The following is a 23,253-nucleotide window of genomic DNA, read 5'->3' as shown; positions in this document are numbered from 1 at the left end:
GCATGTGCCACCACACCTGGCCAATTTTATTTTTGTAATTATAGGGCCTCACTATGTTGCCCAGGCTGGTCTCATAATCCTGGCCCCAAGTGATCCTCCTGCCTCAGCCTCTCAAAGCTCTGAGAATATAGGCGTGAGCCACCGCAACGGACACCCCAAATCACCTTTCTGAAATCAGTCCCTATTCTCAAATCTTTAGTCCCATGACAACTTTCTATTGTCTATTTTTTTGAGATGAAGTCTTGCTCCATTGTCCAGGCTGGAGTGCAGTGGTGCAATCTTGGCTCACTGCAACCTCTGCCTCCCAAATTCAAGCGATTCTCCTGCCTCAGCCTCCCAAGTAGCTGGGATTACAGGCGTGTGCCACCACGCCCAGCTAATTTTTGTATTTTTAGCAGAGATGGTGTTTCACCATGTTGGCCAGGCTAGTCTCGAACTCCTGGCCTCAAGTGATGTGCCCACCCCCACCTCCCAAAGTGCTGGGATTACAGGCATGAACCACCATGCCCAGTCCAATACAAATTCTTTAGACTGACATTCAAGGTCTTTCGCAACATGACCCCAGCCTACCTTTTTCAAAGTCCTCTCCCACCATCATACACATGAACCCTTCCCTCTAGTTAGTCTAGTTAGGACCTATCATCTTCTGAACTTGACTCACACGTTCTCACATCTGAACTTTCCTCACACTATTCACACACACCCCCAATCTGAAATGTGCTTCCTTCCTCTCTCCACTTAACTGAGTTTTTAAAAACTTTGTAATGTTCTGGCTTAAGCACCATATCTTCTGTGAAATCTTTATTAAATATTCTACTCTGAAGAAAATTCTCATCCTTCGAAACTCCACTGAGGCTTCTCCTGGGTACTTAATTCATTCTGCCTTGTGTTAACTATCTTTTTATGTGTAGGTCTCATCACCCCAACCAGACTGTAAATTCCTTTGTCATTATTTAGATCCATGCATGGAACTCCCATAGACATCAACCAATCACCAATGGACAAGCCTTAGAACATGTATTACAGAAAAAATACAGTAACACAACTAATACAGAGGAACAACAATTGACATTAAAATAGAAAAAAAAATTAACACTCTTGGAATCTGTAGAAAAATGTAAAGAGAAAGAAAATTGAAGATAATACATCAGCTAGAATACTTATTTGCCTGCTTCAACATCAATAATAAAGCATACTAGGTAAAGTGGTCCTTTTCAACTGACTGTTACAACTCTCTCGGGTGCTGGTTTTGGAAAATCTTCTCAGCCTGAGACTCAAACTATTAATCACCAATTGTCTGAGTTAAAACCATCAATTAAAAGACTTACGCATCCCACAAAGGACAGAAGAATGCCCTGTTGAGAGGTAACTTTGGAGCAATGTGCTGAGCATTTCTGTGAAGGTTTGGTAAAGGGCTGCCAGAGAAAATATAGAACAAATGTAGAGCAAATTTCCAAAGGTCACAGATTCCAGATGCCTGTGGATGGTAGGAAGTATGGAAAGTCTGTCCAATGTCTTGATTGTAGCCCATGATTGAGTGGCTTTAGCAATAAAAGGTGTATCGTTGTCATACCAAATGGTCCAGAAAGCCAAACACATGACACAGATTAGTTTCAAGGGCCAAAGTGGTGTGGCTGGAGTCAAATGATTGCACTGGAACAGCAACCCTGTAACCTGAGAAAGTGTCAATAGCATTGATGAACAACCAATAGCTCTAAAGAGGGGTGGAGGAAGGTCTGAGGTAATCAATCTGCCAAGAGCAGTGGAGACAACACCCCATGCAGTGTGTTCTTCCTTACCAAGAGGCAACAAGGTCAACTTTTGGCAGGAGTCACAAGTTTAGCACCAAATGGTAGCCTTTGCATCAGAAACATCAAGTACTTTACTTGTGCCCTGTCTATAACAGTGGATGTGTTGCCATGTCCAGTACAATAATGGATCCAGGCAGTAATGATGGCAATCTGGGTGGTGCTAGCTAACCAAGTGATTCTAGCTGGTCTCATTAGGGAACGAGACTTTACAATGGATGTCAATATGAGTGACCCCGACAGTTCTATCAGCTGCCACAATTTGTTTCCACTGTTTAAAGCCCCTAAGGAAGGATGTCTTCAATCTGCAAATCTCTAGTTTTCCAAGTGGCGGATGAAACCATAGGTCTTTAGCAACAACCTAGCAGTCAGTAAAAACATAACAAGGCTCCTCAAGGAGGGTATTGGTCGGAGCTTTGAGAATGGCCTTGAATTCTACTTAATGACCAGATCAACTATATCCATTTTCAGTTCTGCTTACCTGGCACTGAGGTTGAACAGCCATCGCAGTCCATTGAAATGGCGCTGGTTTTCAGCTTAGCCAATCTATCAGTGAAAGAAGCAACAGGCATTTTGAGGAATCTCCTAAATGCCACCTAAATGTATTTTTAAAGCCCCTATATGTAACCTTTATGAAATGAGGGTGCTGAGTCAGGGGCTTTGTTTCAGGCAACAGAATGGGCGATAAAGCTTTCCCCCAAATGATTAGCTGCCACTTTTTCATGTAAATCCAAGAAGTCATTGGGGCTAGGTCTGTTGCATTAATGATTATTGCATATAATGATTTTATATGACAAGCAAGGCTAGTTGGGCCCTTTCCACTTTAGTAGTCATGAGGTCTGTTTGATCTACTCCAAAAAGGGAACGGCAGGCTAGATGGCTTAAGTGTTCAGTTTTGACAGATGCCCAGTAGTGAAACAGGAGAGTTGCCCGACTCCTTCGTGGAACTTGTGACAGGGGTGTGGCTCAAACCCCTTATGGGAAGGGGGGCACGCAGACAGGCAGATGCAGGAGCTGGGGCGAGCGCTTTTGGGCTCCAGCCACACAGTAGCATCTAGGAGTGTGTTAGCATTAATGGTCTTTTAGCAGTTGCCGTCTGTGGACAGCTAAGTGTTAAAACAGCTCAGTGGAGAGTCAGGGTGACAGCCCTTTACACCCTGCCCTCTTGATACCAGGGTCCTTGTCCAGCATGCAGTAAGAATCAGGTCACACACAAACTTGAAGGATGGTGAATATGGGGCTTTAACTGAGTGGTGGAGGTGGCTCTCAGCGGGATGGATGGGGAGCTGTTAAAGGGGATGGAGTGGGAAGATGATCTTCCCCTGGAGTTCAGCCGTCCTGCAACCAATCTCCTCTCCAACCATCTCCAGCGAAACTCTTGACGTTCAGATGCTCCTTCTCTTCTCTCCTTCTCTGCCACTCTTCTGCTTGTGGAGCCTAGGGTTTAGGGTTTATATGGGTATAGGATAAGGGGGCACGGCAGGCCAAATGGCAACATTTGGGCACAAAAACAGGAATGCCTGTTCCCAATTAGGGCCGTGGGTTTCCAGGCTTGAGGGTGGGGCCTTTGTCAGGGTGCTGCCCTCTTCTACCCAGTATTTCCCTGCTTCCTGTCCATATCAGTAGTAGCTAATACTTAGTTGTTTTTCAGAAGGCGTGTATCTGGCCAGCCATGTCAAGGAGTCCAGGCATCCAAAACTCCAAGGGCACCTCTGGATGAAGCGTATCTCCTTTTACCAGGGTCTCCAATCAGCAAAGTAATCAGTTACGGGATATTCTGTAGCTCAAAGGTATCATTAGGTTTGTGTAGCCTCAAAGATACTAGTACCTATCTAAATGGGGCTCTTTCTGGTTGGGCTCTAGCACTTATAGGGCAGAAAAGTTCAAGCATATAACATGTCATTTTCTGCTATATATTCAGATGCAAAAAAGAACAACAGTGCATTGAATTGGTTCAACAGGTTATACCCACAAGGTCATGTTAACTTTCCTTTCCTATTACGAACCTTGCCCAAACCCTATCAGTTGAAACCGAGTGGACCCTTCCCCAACAGGACTGTGTAAGATGGTGAACTGGGCACCTGTATTCAACACAGCCATACAAGTTTGCACCCCTTTCTCCTATAAAGTCCCCCAGCATATTCAGATGGGAACATGTGGTGGTTGGTCCTCCTTTGAGATAAGGAGTCCTGGGCCCTATCCCTAATCATCTTTCTCCTTAAAGCCGCTGAGGTCAGGTTAAAGGTGGAGGGAGAAACAAGGGAACATGGGGTTGGGGTGGGAGGCTCCATGTCAGTATGCAAGGCTTTACATCTACTTTTAGTATTAAGTAGTATAGCAGCTGCTTGGAGCTCAAATAAATGAAATTCCAATGATTTTGGTCCCCAAAACAAAGCAAAATCTGACAATGTTTTGGCATTGGGGACCCTTTGACTCAGCAACCATGGACACATGGTCTTCAGACTGAAGCCACTGGGTTTGTGTCCTTTGCCTGACTCTAGCTTGACTTACATTGACATTTTTCTTTTTTTTTAGGAGTTCGTCTTAATTGACAGCATCTTCACCAGTACCAAGAAATATCTCTTAAGTTCTGGCCCAGTTTTAACATAAAAGGTAGAGCACTTTTCCAAGGTTGGGGGACCAACTGCAAGAATTTATCTACAATTCTCTGGGTCAGTTTCTCATGCTTCAGTAGGTCGCCTTCATCAGCACAGTAAACTCAATTCAGGACAGTAAAAGACCAAATACTAGTTAATGCCTCTTCTATCCCTTCTCACAGGAGTTTGTCTCAGGGATATATCCCTGAGATGCCAATGCTCTCTGAAAGCAATCAAGACCCACTGGAAAAAAAAAAAAAATCCCTTATTATTTTCTCTGAATGGATATTAAGTCTGGCATGACAGACTGCCAGGAGGAGCTGAGCCATAAAATAGCCCACTTGTTGCCCTTGTTCCTTAACAACCATGATGTGCCCTGCCACCATATGTCCCAAGCAAAACAGCCAAAGTTCTAATGATTCACCTATTGTCTAAGAAGGTACACCCTTCAGCCCACTCAGGATATATCTTAGTACTAATTGTTATAGTGGGGTGTACTTGAAGCTAACTGGCAAACTGGTGAGGAAACACCTCTCCAAACGCCCAGAAAAGGGTTAGCAAAAAACAAGGGACCATTTGGGTAACTATCACTGGACCTACTTTCTGATACTTGGCCTGCAACCACTGCCCCATTTGCTCCTCATTAACAGGCAATGAAGTTGAGGACCATGTATCATCAGGTTGATCATGAAATCTGGTCAACATGCTTGCTAACAATTACTAAGGACTTCCTACGAATCATGTTAATGAGCCCCAAAGCCCTCCTCCTCTTCCAGAAAGCTATGTGTCTGTCAGCATCCCATCCTCATGACCAAAAACCATCAAGAACAGTGAAGGGTCTGAGATTTTGCTCTATTGCAAGCGCCTGCCATATTCATCGAAACTGGTAAAAGACATACTAGGTCGCATACAAAGAACTTTATTACTTATGGTACAGTAAGCAGGGCATGATAGTCTGCAATTTTTTTTTTTTTTTTTGAGATGGAGTCTCACTGTCACCCAGACTGGAGTGCAGTGGTGTAATCTCAGCTCACTGCAATCTCCGCCTCCCGGGTTCAAGCAATTCTCATGTCTCAGCCTCCAGAGTAGCTGGGATTACAGGCATGCACCATACCATGCCTGGGTAATTTTTGTATTTTTAGTAGAGATGGGGTTACACCATGTTGGCCCGGCTGATCTCAAACTCCTGACCTCAGGTGATCCGCCTGCCTCGGCCTCCCAAAGTGCTGGGATTACAGGCATGAGCCACTGTGCCTGGCCTGATAATCAGCATTTTAACAATCAGTTCTTCCTTATACCGAAGTCCCAGAAGAGTGACCAGATTAGGCCCAGATGGGTGCCTGCATTTACAGTAGGTTGTATTACAAAGAAGAAATATTAAGCTTAGGGAACCCAATCTTTTATAATGGGCAGTAAGCATGCCTTTACTCTGAAGGGAAGACACTATCTTCCAAGGTTGCACACAAACTTAAACCTCTGCTCCAGAAGTTAAAAGCGAGGGGGAGACAGGGGAGAGAAAGGCTCTATATCTTCCAAGATTGTTCACTATACAAATATCCTCAAAAACACAGTACGGGACACAAGAAGTCTGTGCCTTTCTTAGAAAGACATATAGAAATGCAAGAGATCTATGGCGAATTGCTTCTCAATTGGTATGTAGAAAAATGGAAAAATGCAAAGGCAATTTTGCTCTTTGTGCAGAAGTCACTCCAACTTGTGGTGAGATACTCCAAGATTTATACACAAATTTTAAGGGACTCCTAAGATTTTTAAAACTCACCAATAACAACTCTGCCCATATTGACCCACTTCACCAACTTACAACACATTACTTTGGCAGTCCATCAAAGCACAACTCCAATATCATAAGTACCATTTACATTTTCAATTTTAATTTTCTCCTCAGCCTTTTTCCTTTTCTTTTAATTTGACTAACTTCACACATAAGCCCAGCCAATCTTCACTGCTGCATGTTAGCCAAAATAGAGTTCTTCCAATAAATCCTCAGGAGAGAACCAGGGAAGCTTGATTAAAGGAGAGATTTTTAAAGTCATAGAGGTCAAAACAGGTTCCCTTTTAGGCAATTCAGTTTGGCATGACTGCAACATGATTATCTTAGTAAGAACTTTCAAATTTTAAAACAAAAATATACTAAGCACATCCTAGTATCGCAAGAAATAGGGCTAGCAGTTACATAAGGGAAGCTGACTTATCTTAACATTCATCTATTAAGCCCTATTTTGTTCCATGACCCAGGTTTAAAAGACTGCCATTACAATTAAACCTCCATCCCCCAAAGAACCCTGTCTACAAGGGCTTATAAAGGAAGGGATAAGAGCCAAATTCCAGGTTGGCCTCAGTTATGTCTAAATGTCAACTTGCTTATCCCACACAGTGAAACATACGAACATCGTAAGGCAGATCTCTTTTAAGGGAAAGGGGTCAGGTTCCCTAGTTTTTCACCCCAAAGGATAGACAGGAATGTGCTGGTCTCTATGATTCTATGACCAGATAGAATCACAGTATGTTTACCATTTCATTATAATTCTTTACACTCTAGACATTTATGTTCTCAAACCACTCTGTTTTAGAGAAGATCTCAATGTTTCAGTAAAGTACAAACACCATCAGTCTGCTGTTATTGTCTCCATGTGTATGTTCTGGATTAAGGCACTTTTTTTTGTTTGGATTACAAACCACATTACTTGATAAATATCTGAGAAAAATGGGAGTGAGTGAGTTGGAAATCAAAGTAGATTTCACTTATTCTATGAATACAATCCTTCTAAGAACAAAGATTCTTGCAAGTGTTTAGTTTTCTAAATAACTTTATAATGGAACAGAACCGTAACCCAGCAAAAAGAGCCAAGGTTCTTATTTTGGAATAATTTATTCTCTTTTGGTCAAGCAGGTCAACAATAAGGTCATCAATTGCCTTGGCAACACTCACCTCCATTTCCACCACTGCAATGCATTAATGAGTTTATTTATGCCTTGCTTTATCTACAAAGAATTTTTTTCCTATTAGAACTATTAACATGAGCCTAGTTCCACTGTGCTTTTTCAAGGAAGATTTATTACAATGGGATGGAAAATAAGATCATTTCCCAAAAAAGTCACCTTCAGTTTTCAACAGAGAAACATTATGCTTTATTCCATATCTCTTTGGATAAGCAATATTTGATAATATTTCCAGCATAAGATGTCAGCAGTTCTTCTAACACCAAACGACTAAGAACTTTTATTCAAGAGCCAGAGTTGCTTATATTGGCATCTATATAACACAACCTCAACATCTAATTTCCTGGTGTTGAAAAAAAGTCAAATCCCTGCTTCTTTAATTTACGAGTATAAAACATATTACCTTAAAAGCTATTTCCATGTCTCAAACTTTTAAAGCACAATTTTAACCCAATAAAATAAACACACCCACTACAATGCCTCCTGTGATGTTAACACATACTCTACTTTCCCCTACAAAACTTGAAATAAGGTTGTTGTTGTTTTTTGTTTTGTTTTTACTTATAATTGCCATCCTTCTTAAATATGTAAGGAATCTCAATATTTGACTGAGTTTTCTCAACAAGGAAATAGTGGCAATACTGACTTACTTCCCACAGCTTAAACAGTTTGAAAATGTTTTATTGCTCAATCCTTGTATTTAAAGAGTTAGTCACCAGGAAGTCAGTGGCAAGCTGGCCCAAAGCTGGGTCACTCTGGGCAGGAAGTGGCTGAGAAAATTGTAGCAGATTTTAAACTTTTCAAAATCTGCTGGCCACTTTGGCCAAACACAAAGACCACCTACTCCACTATTCCCTCCCAGCTATCACAGCAAAAAGTACTCACCAGAATAGACAGGAAGGAGACACCTCTGAGGAACACCACCAAGGTAACCGTCTGGAGTTTATGGATATTTAATATATGCCAGAAACAAAATTACACATTTTGTCATATTATAAACATTAAAATAGGCCAGTCCACAGACCACCTAGAATTCCTTCACAGATTATACTGTAAATCCAAACTACAGGACTTTCTGAAATGCAGGCAATTTGCTAGGTGATATTGTTGCTGTAAGCACATGAGGAATACAGTGGTAACAGAAAACCAGAGCAATCCTGGAAATGATCTGCTGTAACTTACGCCGAAAGTAATAAGATCCTAACGCCAAAAAATAAAATTCCGTCATTAAAATAAGAGGGCTTGAGACCTATGCTCTAAAACCAAAATAGTTTGGAAGTAATCAGGTTTCTTTTTTATTTATGAGTACCAACTAAACAAATTATACTCTGAGCCTAGTGACATTTCAGGAATGGGAAACTGAGCTTCCTGATTAATACGAAAATAAGCCTCATAATAGGAATTATAGTTTAGAAGACCTCAATTAGTAGTAATAACAAATAATTTCAAATATTTTTTAAGTGTTGGATAATTTTTAAGGATAATGTGACTAAAATTAATATTCCAACTTTCCAGAACTATTTGGACTAATTTTTGTGACCACCCAAAAAAGGGGCTAAGCTAAAATTTCATATTCCAAATTGAGTCAGTGACAAAGTTTCAAACTCACCTCCCATATAACCTCGAAACATTTTAAATAAGATGGTTTATAACAGAAAAACTGAAAATAAATCATCCTTGAATACTTTAAGATTTCCCCCCAGTGTACCACAAATCACATCCAGAAACCCAAACAAAATAATCAGTGAAATGTTTGAGATCTGCTGCTGGAATCCTGAACTATAAGACAAGAAAAGGAGAGAGACCAAAGCAGATAGCCTGATGTCTCTTTGCTTGGGCAGCACTAGACTTTTAGAGGTCCTAAGCTGTGCACATTAATACTCTGAGTCCATAAAAGTCAGCAGTAACACCAAAATAATAATAATAATAACTAATATAGGCTCTGGTTAGAGAGAGAGGATCCGTTTACTGCCACCCTGCTGAGGTACATTTGACCACCAAAGGCAAGAAAGCTATTAGCATCCTGAATTCATGGGTCTAGTGGTTTTCAAGCAAGATATTTTCATGATGGACACAATGTGGACTCAGCAAAGTTTCTCCTTCAAGAAAAATATAGCTTCTATTTCAAAGGGCACTGATTAGGCTTAATACCATTAGGGAACCATCAAGCATTTGTGTTGTTGTTACTGCTTTTAACTATCAGTTACTTTCTAAACCAAAAATTGTGGGTAGTTAACTTGACCAACAGTCAACGGTTAGGAATGCAGGAGCAAATCCAAGGTACAAAAGAGCTTCAAATGTAGACAGGCCTTAAGGAGTTTGGAATCTTTTTAGGTTGTCAGGTCTTAGCCTTTCTTATCATCACTATTAGCATTGTTATTACTTCCTTGTCTGGAATTTCTAAATAAAAATTTATTTCCCTCATCACATCCCCCCTGAAGACACCTAGATATGACACAATTTTAGAAATTCTCAATATGGTTTATTAGTGGCAATGTAAATCGATGACAATCAAAAACCAAATAAACATATCTACCAAATGAGTAAATTCTTCACTACTATTAATTGCTTATAATATATCCAGCAGATGTTTTAAAAGTCAACAATATTAATTCCCTTTGTAGATGAATTATAAAAAAATAACTGTTTTGAGTCTATCTCCATCAGTACTTGAAAGTACAAATATACATTAAATAAGATTATAAAGACTGTAATACATACAACAAAAAAGTCTATAAAACAAAGATAACTTTAAAAGCATTGCTCAATTTACTTTGTAGCTTTTCTATATAAAATATTTTAAAACCGTACCTATTTTCCGGATCATACATGAAAGTTCACATCCAGATGTCTTTTTAAATCAATTCTTATTCTTTCTTCATTGTCAAAATCTTAATTTTCATTCCTGGGTGGATTTTTCTTCCTTGGCAATTCTTTTTGTTACCCCACTAAAATATTTCTCACGGAAGGAATTATGACCTTGGTATGGCAGAAAATGATCACTTAGCAGATGTGAATACTGGTCCCGATTCTGTTTGGTTGGAAAATACAAAATGTAAAAATAATTTTAGTTAGCTCATACCAAAGCAGTTGTTTACCTTAAGCAAAATCTTAAGCAAAATCTCACTCTCTAGTGCATATTTATCTTCCTTCACTACCTGAATTAGAAATATGCCATCACTTTACATCCTTATCATGGTTGGATATCCAAAGTGTTTTCATTTACCTCATTAAAGCCTCACAAAAGTCCTCTGTACAGAGGACAAATGTCTTTTTTTTTTTTTGCCTCAGGGCAAAGAGTGGTTCCAGGTAACAGAGTCAAGGCTATAACTTTCTTCTGATTCCCAGTTCAGCACATACTGAAGTCATCTGTGCCTATGGATAAAAAGTACTAAACAAGGAAGCTTCTACTCAAGAAAAAGGTATGAACCAACAAAATAATGCATTTGTGTGAGGTCATAAAGACACACAAAATTGTCTGGAGGTATTTCTATATTCAGTTAATGAAATAAACAATTCGTGGAAACTTTAAGTGAACATAGTAGATGAAAATACAGGCTAAACAAGAGATTTCCACACTTGTAGACTTCACAGACAAGTAAGGACTACTGCTCAGACTGACATCTAATGGTAATAGCAACCTGGGTTAATGTCAAACATATTTTGGCTTAGAAAATTGAGGTTCCTGGCAGGAAACACTGAAACACTGGCTTCTCATCCAACTGTGAAAAATATCTAATTAGACATAAAATCTCATTTCCCATGTGCTTCTATAAATTCATATTCAATTACACCTGGATTAATGTGATTTTTGAGGACAGGTATGGAGACTTAAATGGAAAACACGAAGCCTAATTTTTTATCCAGATTTCAGTATCAAAATGGTAGCTAAAAATATAAAAATATATCTGGAATATAACAATCCTCAAAATATTTTTTCATTTTTGCAAAAATATTTTTGCCTGTATAAAATGAGTACCTTCATTTTTCCATCATACCTAACATTAATAAAAATCCAGATTTAGCCAAAATAATGTTGGCACATTTGTTTATTCAGAAACTATTTTTGCCATATATATTTTTAAAATCACACCAAAAACCCAGATTATTAAAAATTAAACATGCCCAGATTTCCTGATTCATCAGAGAAATAGGTAGCTACTGAAATTTTATGGCACCCAAGTATATTCCAGTTCCAAATTCCTGCAAACATATGAAAACATGTCAAAGGTTACTATTAATAACTTTATTAATTATTAATTAATAAATTATCTATTATTTTTAAATTATTAATAAAATATCTATTAATACATACAATCCCCAAAAAGATAAATTTTAGAGAGTTAACGTGTAGGTATACAACTAAAGATACCAAATGAAAGGTAACATTTGCTGGGTATTTTGTATGGACCAAAAACAATACTAAATGCTTTATATGTACTACCTAATAAAACTTGTCAGCTCTAAGAAATAAGTAAACGGTTAGTACCATTTTACAGATGAGGAATTATTTAAGAGTACAGGCCCAAGATAATACACCTGGTAAGTGGCAGAGCTAGGCTTTGAACACAGATCTGTTTGACTCTAAAGACCGCACCCTTAATTACAACGTAATGAGGTTTTCTCCAAAACAGCTATCTTTTTCCCCAACTCATGAAGCAGGAGGAGCGCTAAGAATATAGGTGATGGACTAAGGCCATGACAGCTGAACTGCCCACCAAGAAAGAAGTAGAACTGGACGAAAGGTCTTACTAATGAAGGCCTATTAACTAAGGATATATTTCAATGGCACAGACTTTCATATCAAGAGGAGGTATAAGAGCCACAGGGAAGCTGAAGGATAACAAAACCCTGAAAGAACAGGTGACTCCACAGGTGGACTCAAGTCTGGTCCACATATCAGGACTGTGCCAGGACAACGGCAACAAAGAACAATGTTCCACCATTTAACGTCAACTACTTCAACTTTCATCAAAAGTCTGACTGAAGTCCATCAACTACTCCTCCAGGTATTTGAAATTCTGTCCTTATGTCAGTAAGATCATTAGAAAACTTGACCACTTCCTGAGCTGTGTTAGCTTAATCCTGGCAGAATGTTTTTCTTCGGTTTTTATTTTAAAGCTATGTCCAGATGCTGTCATCTTTTCAGCTACTATGTTGATCCTCACAATTCTTGGCATCGTTCCCCATCCAGTCATCAAAATCAGAAACCTGGGTCAAATCCCTCTTCTCAGATTTGGTCAGTCCTAAAATCTTGGCTCGTATATCCTAAACATCTCAAATCCACTTCTCTCCACTCATAACTCCAATATTTAATCTAGGCCTCCCTCATCCTCGCCTCTTTTCCCTAAATGGCCAGCTGCCTTGCCTCCAGTGGTTCCTTCTCTAGTGTATTCTCCATACTGAGACCAAACCTAATTTATTAAAATGCAAATTTAATACGCCAACCGCTTGGCTAAAATCTAAATAAGTTCAAATTTTCCATAATTCTCAGGCTTTCCCTTGATATTTGGGACTTACATTCAATTACCTATCACTTTGCAGAATGATATCTCACTTTCCTCTGTACAAGGGGAATCAGAATGCAGTCAGGTCTTCTAGCTCTGCCCTCATGTCCACTACTCTCCTCATGGCCCCTCTAGGCCATGCAAGATCACCTCCCCCTCAAACTGCCTGTGGATTACTTCATGGAATATTCTAGAACTGCAGTAGTAAGGAGGCTAAGGTAGGACAGAAGCGTGATTCCAGCAAACTGACCCAGGCTCAGTTACTAGCTTGCCTAGCTGACCTAAGCTGTGGTTATGCAGCTCACAAGAGGGAGGCAGAAGACAAAGCCCAAAGCACAGTGGAAGATGGGCTTCCCCCATGGACCAAAGGAAGGGATTAATAATATAGTTTATCTTTGACCAGAGGAATAGAAATAGGGCAACTGTTGGTAATAAAATCAGAGAATATAAAGATTAGAGTCAGAGACTGGGAATGAACAGCAAAAGCCTGAAAAATCCAAAAGTAGTGATTAAAATGTATGCTAACGATTATTGAGAAAACATTCACTACTTAAGACATTCTTTACTGTAATAATTTAGACCTCTCAGAATAAAGGCAAAATAAGCCCTTAACCGACCATGTGTTCTACTCAGTGCTATGGGGACATGGTGGCAAAGACATACATGCTACTGGAGAAGTTGGGAAAGATCATTAACCTTAGAAATGCAACTCCTGGGGGGAAAATCCTATTTTCTTATTTCCCAGGTAGTAGAGCAGAATCAGTGTGAAGTGTACGTTTGGGTTCTGTGCTAAAATTCCCCTTTCTAGAAGACCAAATGACTCCTGATTGCAAAACACAACATCTATCATTTATAACAGAAACTCTGGAAAACCCAAAAGCTCCAAATCCCTTACACAGCCAGAGATCTGGCAGGCGCCAGTCTATTATCTAGCAGCACGAGTCCTGCTTCGAGTAAGACATTCCAAGGACTTTGGCTACTATTTTCACTTAAGTGGAAAGACCATAGTTCATAAAATGTTTCTCAAGAAACACTCAGTATGTCTATGGTCCAACACATATCACATATAATCATACATATAAATACCACATATCTATGAACGATACACATTTAAAATACACCCAGACCATACGAAATATACTATACTCTATGCAGCATTCAGAACTTATATTACCTTAATGCTAAAAAAAATGGCAAACTCATTTTTTTGTTTTCTCTTTTCTCTCTACCTCTCTTTCATCCTATCTTTGGTTTAGTTTGCCAGGGCTTACATCTGAGATGATGATATTCAACTCTACATATTTTTCATCACCTTTTCATGACTCTTCTCTATTCACATTCCCTGCGCATCTCAACCAGGAATATCTACAAGTTTTTTTTTTTTTTTTTTTTTTTTTTCCAGCACAGTATCTCAAAGGCCAAAGTGCTTACTTAGAAGGAGAAGAGTATCCTCAGCAAACACAATCTTTGATCTCCCCCATTAACTCAAGCTCATCCCAGTGTTTGACTTTTGGTTTCGCTAGCATTTCTAAATCTGTCTACCACTATTTATTGTGATATCATCTACATATCATAAAACCTGAGTTCTGCCAATGTTTAGTAAGCAAAACCTATTTGATGGAAAAATAAAAACACACAAGAATTAGGAAATGGCAAGAGAGAAGACTATGGTGATAAAAACACTACACTTTCCAAATTTCTTAACCATTGGTAGTAATTAAGATGATATGAATAAAATATTAAGACTATTGACTATACTATTATCATTTTTTATAATCAGAAGAGTTTCTGTAGGCAAATTTGTGCTAGCCATAAATGGCTACGTAAGGAAGATATACAGCATTCAGCCCTATCATTTATCTATCCTTTTAAGACAATCAGCAATTGTAAACATTATAAGAAATATACAAGTTATGATTCAAGAAAGGAAGATATATTTCCTACCAACTATGTGTTATTACATAATTATTTAATTTTCTGTATCTTTTTGCAGAAGAGTATTATCTAACTTTTACAGATAGGGACACAAGGGGGCTAAAGAGTTTAAATAATCTACCACAAATCACACAGCTGGTAAGTAGCATTGCCAGAATTGTAGCCTAAATCAGACTTCAAAACTCATGTTTTTCCCATTATGATTCTCTTTTTTTTAGTAGAAATTACATCAAAACAATGGCTAAAGAGTTAATTTCCCACATGGAGGATTAGTGGGTCATTCAAAATAGAGTTTGACATTTAGAGGACATTCCTCACTGAACAGCAACATTATGGTAGCACATATTTCAGATCTAAACTTTTAGGCAGGACTCCTTTAACCACTGTCCCACCCAGCCAATTTCCTGTCCTATCAGTACTGCTAATTCTAAACATAAACCACTCGAGGAATTTTAACACACTTGCCAAAGAAATCAAAGGAAGGCTTACAAATTGGTAGTTTACTTTTATGTGTACACTACCCTCTGCTGGCTGTAGCATAGCAATCCTTTAGAGTACTTCCTGATGTGAACTGAAATAGCTTACAGCACAGCAGACCATGCATCTGCCAGGAGCACCCTGTCTTGTTAGCTGTTTGTGAGTCCCGGATTGCTGTAAACATCTAGAGTCCCACAGTCCCAACATGACCAGGCTGGCCTTTTCCTCAGGGAATGTTAGCATTTATTCACACCATTTCATTTTTAAATAATGATGGAGAAATAGACAACTACATATTCACCTCATCGATTCTAACGTGTAACACTGTCTCAGTGTCCAACCTAAAATTCCAAATTACTCTCTAGAACAAGAAAGAAAAAGTATATAAACTTGACCTTATTCAAGTCAATCTTTATGTTTACAACTATATATCAAAAATACAGCATTAAAAAGAACCAAAAAAGATGCTAAAAGTATTTCAGCCACTTATAATAAATTTTAATCTAATGGGGAATTCATTCTCAAGAAAATAAATCAAGCTATATGTTCTGTAGTCACATTTGAAACTGCTGCTTTAAATGCAACTCATGACCCTCTGGATTATACTGCGAGAATACATACATAAAAAAAGGCTTCTCGAACTGACCATCATAAACTGCTCAGACTTCCAACATACAAAAGATTCTTCATTGAGAATTCCACTTAGATAAAACTATCCTCCTCATTACTGCCTTCTCCCAGAATTTGCTATTCTCTTTTATCACCTCCTTTTTAAATAAAGGGAAGGTGTTATAATTTTCCATAATACGTCAATTCAGCTGCTTTATTGGTTTGCTTCTCATGAGAAATGAGGCCTAGGGATCATAGGATTAAAATGTTTTTGTCCCACTGATTTTTGAAGAGTAATAACAGGGTAATGATAAAATTCAATGTATTTTCAAACAGAAAACTTTTGGCTAGCCATAACTATCTGTTCCTACTCTTCCTTCAAATGGATGATTTAAATACCACTGATATGATTGTTTTTATTCTAGAACGGCCTAGAGTAATCACTTAAAAGTTAGTATTCTTTCCATAAATATTTACTGCATGGTGAGCAAAAGAGTCAAGGTCTGTGAATTCACAGAGCTTGTATAGTGGTGGGAGAGACAGACATTAAACAATGTACATCCAGACATATATTTACAAACTGTGATTAAACACTGGGAAGAAAAGAATACAGGAAGAATAGAAGGAAACACCTATTCAGAAGGGGTGAAGGGAAAGGACAAGAAAAGCTTCTCTAAGGAAGTGACATTTATCTGAGACCTAGGAAGAGGAAACACAGTGTGTGTGAGAAGACTCTGAGACTAAAAGGAGGTAAATCCATTCTGGGACCTGAAAGATGACGACCAAGGTGGGTAACAACTGGTAAGCAAAAGGGAAGGTGGCACAAGATGAGACTGGACAGGCCAGAAGTAGATCAGGCTGACATAAAGGTTATGTAAAGGATTCTGAATTTTATTCTAAATTCTGCAGAAAGCCATTGATGAGATTTAAGCAGAGAAGTTTCCTTATCTATTTATATTCTGAAAGATACTCTGGCCACCATGTAGGGCATGGAATGGAGGGAGAAACTGCAGAAGCAGAGAAATCAGTAGAAGATTATTACAGGTCCTGGGAATGGGGTGGGGAGTAAAAACATATACAAGAAAACAATCATCCGCTCAGTTGTCCCAAGCCAGATTTCTGAAACATCACCCTTAGCTCATCTCCCTCACCCCAATTATCCAATTAGTCACCGAGTCCTGCCACATCTACCTCCCCCCAAAATTCTCAATTCCACCAAGTCCTCTACAATCTCTATTCTAGCTTCCTTGGTTTATAGCCTCATCATCTTTGCCTGACTATTACAGGAGGCTCCTCAGTGGTATCACAGCTAACTTTCCACAGCTCAAATTCACTAACATAGTGAAGCTAGGAGGACCTTCACAGAACACAGAGCTTCTGCCACTCTCCAAACATCCCCCATGGGCTTGCCCTTTTACCAACAGGATAAACTTGAAACTGTTCGGTAGGTAAGGTCCCTCAACACTGGGCTTCCCTCTCTTTAGTCTTCCAGGTCATCTCCAGCTGTTCCTCCCCCACTGCTCAGTATTTCCAGCTACACTGAAGTCCAGGGTTCCCCGCATGTACCACAATGCCTCTCATGCTTCTGTATGTTGCTTAAATTTTTGGCTTTCCAACCAAATTCCCCACCTCTCTTGCCTCAAGCACCATCTCCTTAGGTAGGTGCTTTCCTATGTTCACACAACACCTCTCATAGATCACTACAGAACACAAGATGCTATGTTGGAATATGGTTTGAATGGCCATTTCTCCTGATGTGCAAGTTTTCTAAGGATAAGAAGCTTTAGTCTGTTCAGCCCCAACACCTGACATGAATGGTCCCATAAACACATGTTGCGTGATGAAAACTATGGCCTTCCTCTCAAGGAACAGGTAATTAAGTAAGAGAAATAAAGTATACAAAAATAGGAAAAGTATATGAATGTAAAAATTGTTAAGTAAATGGCTTTTTTTCCTATTTCTCGTAGTACCTTCTCTAAAACTTCACCTGTCCTCAATTCTTACATTAGTATCTGCTTATTTACTCTCAGCAAAACAAAAACAAAAAAAACTTGCATCCTTCTTTACAGAGCAAACAGCAGTTATCAGATATGAATTTCCTCAACCTCCTTGCCCCAACCACCATGCCCATCCTCTACTACAAACCAGCTCCTACTCGCTTCAGTGTAAAGTCTCATCTCCTGCACCACTCCCGATCAATATAATGATAAAGTCAAAATTCTCTCCTGGTGTCCCTTCATTGCCAAGAGGTAATTTAATAGAATTCCTGAAACTTCAGTGAAAATATCTAACAATGATCATCAATTTATAAAATCACTATTCTTTAAAAATAAGATATTTCCACTTTCTAGAGGATGAAGTTGCAGAGCTCTACAGTCATTCAGCAGAAAACCAAATGGCTTCTATTTTAATTGTAGGTCAGGTTTAAGCTGTCCTTTTACTCACTGACAGTTCCTGATAATGAGATAATGATTTCTTCTACCTCACTAGTATTAACCTTAAGTCATTTATAGTCTCAAAGTGACAGTAGTTTATACAAAACAGCAGTTTCATTGCAAACGCTTGAATACAAATGGCTTATGAAATTTATTCTATGATAAGTGAAAACCAGTGATGCTGTCACCATAGTGAAAGCCACTAAACTAGAAGTGTTCATTTAATTTTGTGGGGAAAAGCTTTTTAGATTCATGGAACCGATTAAAGCTATGATACACATTCTTAAGTACGGTGTGAGGAAGAAGGCAAAGAGATGGAAGAGAAAAACAATGGGTCGGTTTATTTTCTTGTAATCAGCAGAGAGTGAAATGAAATGTAAATGACAGTGCTGAATATAATGGGGCTCAGTTCAGCTTCAGGGTAATTACCCATGTCCGGCTTTTGTTTAAAAATCCTGCTCTCCTTATCAAAGCTTCCCACTGTTTTACATCTGGTACTGGACAGTAGCTATAGAAACCACTTGTGCTAAAGTTATACAACTATAAACAGCACTAGGCCATTTCCAAACCAAGGACAAGCAGGTCAAAAGTCTGGCATCCAATACTGTTAAGAGAAACCTCTAGCATTATTCTTAATGGGAACAAGGTACCATTGGAAACCTTCATCCTTGAATTAGGTATTTACATACAATCTATACTTTTTAAAAATTTCACTACATGATAGTAAGTTACCTAAAATCTATGAAAGTATTAAAATCTTCATATCTAGAGTGCTCAAAATGAGTGACGACGATTAAACTTTGACATCTGGCACTCAATACATAATTTCTTAATAATTATAAAAAAAAATGGGGATATTAGTCCTTATCATGACAACATAGAAGTATTAACACTTTCTATATGCTATCTACTAGAATCTACACTTTATAAAAGTCAAAACTTTATCTCAAATGATAAAAGAATACAAAGTCAACACACTAAACATTTAATGACCACTTATTAGTTACTGTATCTAATATTTCATTAAAACTAAAAATCTTGTTTAACACTTTCTTGAGTAGCAATAAATGAGTAGCAGACCAAAACATGTGCAGGCATGCACATATATATGCTCTCACTTTAATGTAGAGACTATTCCTCTCCTAGGTGAGTTTTTTAAATTTCCATAATCCATTAAAATAAAAATTAATAAAAAGGAATATGCATTTATACAAAGATCAAAACCAGGCAAACCTATATTGCTTAGGGATGAATTCAATAGTGGTAATATTACAAAAGAAAAGCAAGATAATGATTACCATAACAGTCAGAATAGTGGTTACATTGCAGGAGGAGGTATTTATGATCAACAATGGCCACAAAAGGGAGGATCTTCTGGAGTGATGCATTACTCTATAACCTTGACCTTGGTGGCAGGTACATGTATGTTCACTTTATAATTACTAAATTGTACATTTATGTCTTATGTAAAAAATACACATTAAAAATCTCAGAGTTAGATTCTTAGAAGATCATAAAGTGAAAAGAGGACATAAGTTTACACGTGAATTTGAAAAACACCAGAAAGATAATTCTAAGTTAAATAAGCATATGACAAATAAGAAAAATACAAAAATATACAATGAAGAAAATCTGTCACTCATGCAAGAATTATAAAAGAAGCTCTAAAGGATTATGTTGATTCCACATAGAAACCTCCCATTTCTCTAAATCATTCATACCTTGGAATCCCTGAGTTATATTTATATTTTCAACTGACCTATGCCTAAGATTCTTATAACACTAGTACTTTAAAAACTGTTTTATTGGCATAGCTTAAAAACATGCTGGAACCATAAAGACATATGTTCTCTCAGGCTTCAGAGAACTGCTTATTTCTGCAAATAAAATAGTTCTTTCTAAACAGAACCATAAGATGCAGGATCCAGATATCTTAAATGCCTGCTTTCCTGGAGCTAGTGGGGAAGAGAGTTTTGCTTTTTCATGGTTTATCAAAAACAATAGTTTAAAACTATTATGATAGCATTAACTTAAAAAATCCCATTTGACAAAATCATTTTATTTGCCTAAGTATAAAAGAAAAATGATCCTCCATGATGTAAACTCAAGAAAAAGTACCACCAACAGCAAAAGAAAAATTCATTTGGAACCAAGTGGACCAAATGAACCTGAAAACTGAATTCAGGCAGCATGATATGCAGCATCACCAGGCTGCTGTCTGCTTCTCCGAGTCTTTTTTAAGTACCTCAAGTTAAGTCATAATTTATAAATAATGCAAATTGGTTTCCTTCTGACTCACTATGCAAAATAATTTTTAAAAAGACTCTCTCTTTCTCTCAGATACACACATGAACTTTGATGGTGATAAATATTGGATTGTATGAAGACCTAGAATGAGTTTATGTCCAATATGTCTTTAGTGTCACCATGCCTTGTTTTTCTCACCAATAAATGAGGTTATTACCTGTATCTATCTTACCCTTTGTTTTAAACGCTTCATACCTAATCTCTAATCTTTTATACCTCTAATCAAAAGGGAACCCACAGTTTGGGGAAGAGACAGGCAAAAATCACAATATATTTCAGAAAGAAAAGTCAATCAGAAGAGACTCACTTTAATTCAAATAGCTATGAAAGAAAAACACAACTAACAACATTAATCCTGAGAAAGGATAATGTCTAATGGAAACAGGCATCAGCATTAGGCCAGCAAAACACCAGAGTTTAGGATCAGCAACACTACTATCATTCTAATATGTAAACTATTTATCATAAAGACGAATTTCTTCCACTTCAAGCCATCTATAGGTCATTTTCTGAAGTGACCTCAGTGTCTATTATCTCCTTTGTTTTAAAAAATACTGTTATAAAGTTAATAGTTCTTTTGTCCTTCATGGCCTCAAAATCTTTCAGTCCTTTAGTTAAAACCCTCAGTTTTGGCCACACTCCATTCTGATTAATGCATTCATCAGCTTCATGTTACTGGACTCTTTCATTCAATCCAAAATAAAAAATTACATAAACTATCATCAACTGCCACTGTGACCTTCCAGTATTCCTCTTTTAAATAATCTAAACTTACGATGTAGCTATAAAAAAAAGACAACTGATTTATACATTATAACTTTAGTCTAAATTAATAGCCATATAATATCTTGAATTAAACGTACCCATACTTCAAAACTTCTCAAACCACTAGGAATATAAGGTAGCGTGTCAGGTAAATAAACCACAAAATAAATAGGGCACATGATGGCCCACTTAATGTAATAGTAATTTAAAATAACTTTTTATTTTTAATCATGTATCTATTATAGAGTAGACTACAAAAGTTGCATGAATTTTTTAAACAGATTTCAAGGAAATCTTGAAAAGGCTACCCTGGGTACTCTTTTCATCTGTTCAAGTACATTCTATGGAGAAGGTTGAGAGAGAATTGTTTCAGGTGACCATCATTGAAAACGTAACTATTATACCTCAGTCTGTTGTGGACAACTCTGGAGATCAGCCTTTTATCCTATACATTTCATATAAGAAAAATGTCTTATAGAAGTAACCACTGTGACTACAACCACATATAGCAGCATCAACTACATGTTGTATTAAGCGGGACAGCAAGATCTAGTAAAACAAACCGCCGGGCGTGGTGGCTCATGCCTGTAATCCCAGCACTTTGGGAGGCCGAGACTGGCGGATCACGAGGTCAGGAAATCGAGACCATCCTGGCTAACAGGGTGAAACCCCGTCTCTACTAAAAATACAAAAACGAAATTAGCTGGGCGGGGTGGCAGGCGCCTGTAGTCCCAGCTACTTGGGAGGCTGAGGCAGGAGAATGGCGTGAACCCGGGAGGCAGAGCTTGCAGTGCGCTGAGATTGCGCCACTGCACTCCATCCTGGGCAAGAGAGCGAAACTCCGTCTCAAAAAAAAAAAAAACAAAAAACCCAAAAAACCACATTCTACCATGGCCCCAAAAGTAACACTAGCTATACAGCAGGACAAGGAAAGACTATCTTTAAAAAAAAACTAGTAATACGTCACTCAAGAATATTTACCGGCCGGACGCGGTGGCTCACGCCTGTAATCCCAGCACTTTGGGAGGTCAAGGTGGGTGGATCACGAGGTCAGGAGATCGAGACCATCCTGGCTAACACGGTGAAACCCCGTCTCTACTAAAAATACAAAAAAAAATCAGCCGGGCGTGGTCGCGGGCGCCTGTAGTCCCAGCTACTCGGGAGGCTGAGGCAGGAGAATGGCGTGAACCCGGGAGGTGGAGCTTGCAGTGAGCTGAGATCGCGACACTGCACTCCAGCCTGGGTGACAGGGCCAGACTCCGTCTCGAAAAAAAAAAAAAAAATTTGCCTTTTAGAGCCAGGCGCGATGGCTCGCGCCTGTAATCCCAGCACTTTGGGAGGCTGAGGCGGGCAGACCACGAGGTTAGGAGATCGAGACCGTCCAGGCCAACATGGTGAAACTCCGTCTCTACTAAAAATACAAAAATTAGCTGGGCATGGTGGCTGCGCGCCTGTAGTCCTAGCTACTCGGGAGGCTGAGGCGGGAGAATCGCTTGAATCCGGAAGGCGGAGGTTGCAGTAAGCCATGATCATGCCACTGCACTCCAGCCTGGCAAGAGAGTGAGACTCTATGTCAAAAAAAATAAATAAAAATAAAACATAAAAAGAATATTTACCTGTTAATCTTGGCACATTCTAAAGGTAGAAATATGCTTCAGTAGACAAGCAGCAAGATGTAGAAAAAAGGACACAGAATTTCAAGTACAAAGAGGAGTTTTGGTCTCAACTCTGCCACTTACTATTTAAGCAAAATGGGATCGTCCCAGGCTACACTTCCTCATTTCTAAAATGGGGAAATTAATAAAGTCAAATGGATAGGGAAGTTTTGTAAACAATAATGCATTATAAAAGT

At 38.5% G+C, this 23,253-nt stretch overlaps 1 protein-coding gene across 7 annotated transcripts in view; it reads right to left on the bottom strand.

The window, feature by feature from the left end:
• Nucleotides 1-477: 477 nt before the first annotated feature.
• TRMT11 (tRNA methyltransferase 11 homolog) overlaps nt 478-23,253 on the bottom strand; it is a 67,045-nt gene continuing 44,269 nt past the window's right edge. For 4 of the 7 annotated variants that reach the window (XM_030809645.1, XM_003255671.2, XM_030809644.1 and 1 more), the window contains one exon: nt 9,827-10,397. In XM_030809645.1, coding sequence (XP_030665505.1) covers nt 10,266-10,397 — 132 coding nt within the window. In that variant the 3' untranslated portion in view covers nt 9,827-10,265. Of the gene's footprint in view, nt 2,355-8,251; nt 8,303-9,826; nt 10,398-23,253 lie in introns of those variants that run through there. The other 3 variants (XR_004029350.1, XR_004029352.1, XR_004029351.1) reach the window with 3 other exon arrangements.

The sequence above is a fragment of the Nomascus leucogenys genome, chromosome 3 (genome assembly GCF_006542625.1).
Source record: "Nomascus leucogenys isolate Asia chromosome 3, Asia_NLE_v1, whole genome shotgun sequence".
Taxonomy (NCBI): domain Eukaryota; kingdom Metazoa; phylum Chordata; class Mammalia; order Primates; family Hylobatidae; genus Nomascus; species Nomascus leucogenys.
This window is presented reverse-complemented; position numbering and strand designations above follow the sequence as displayed.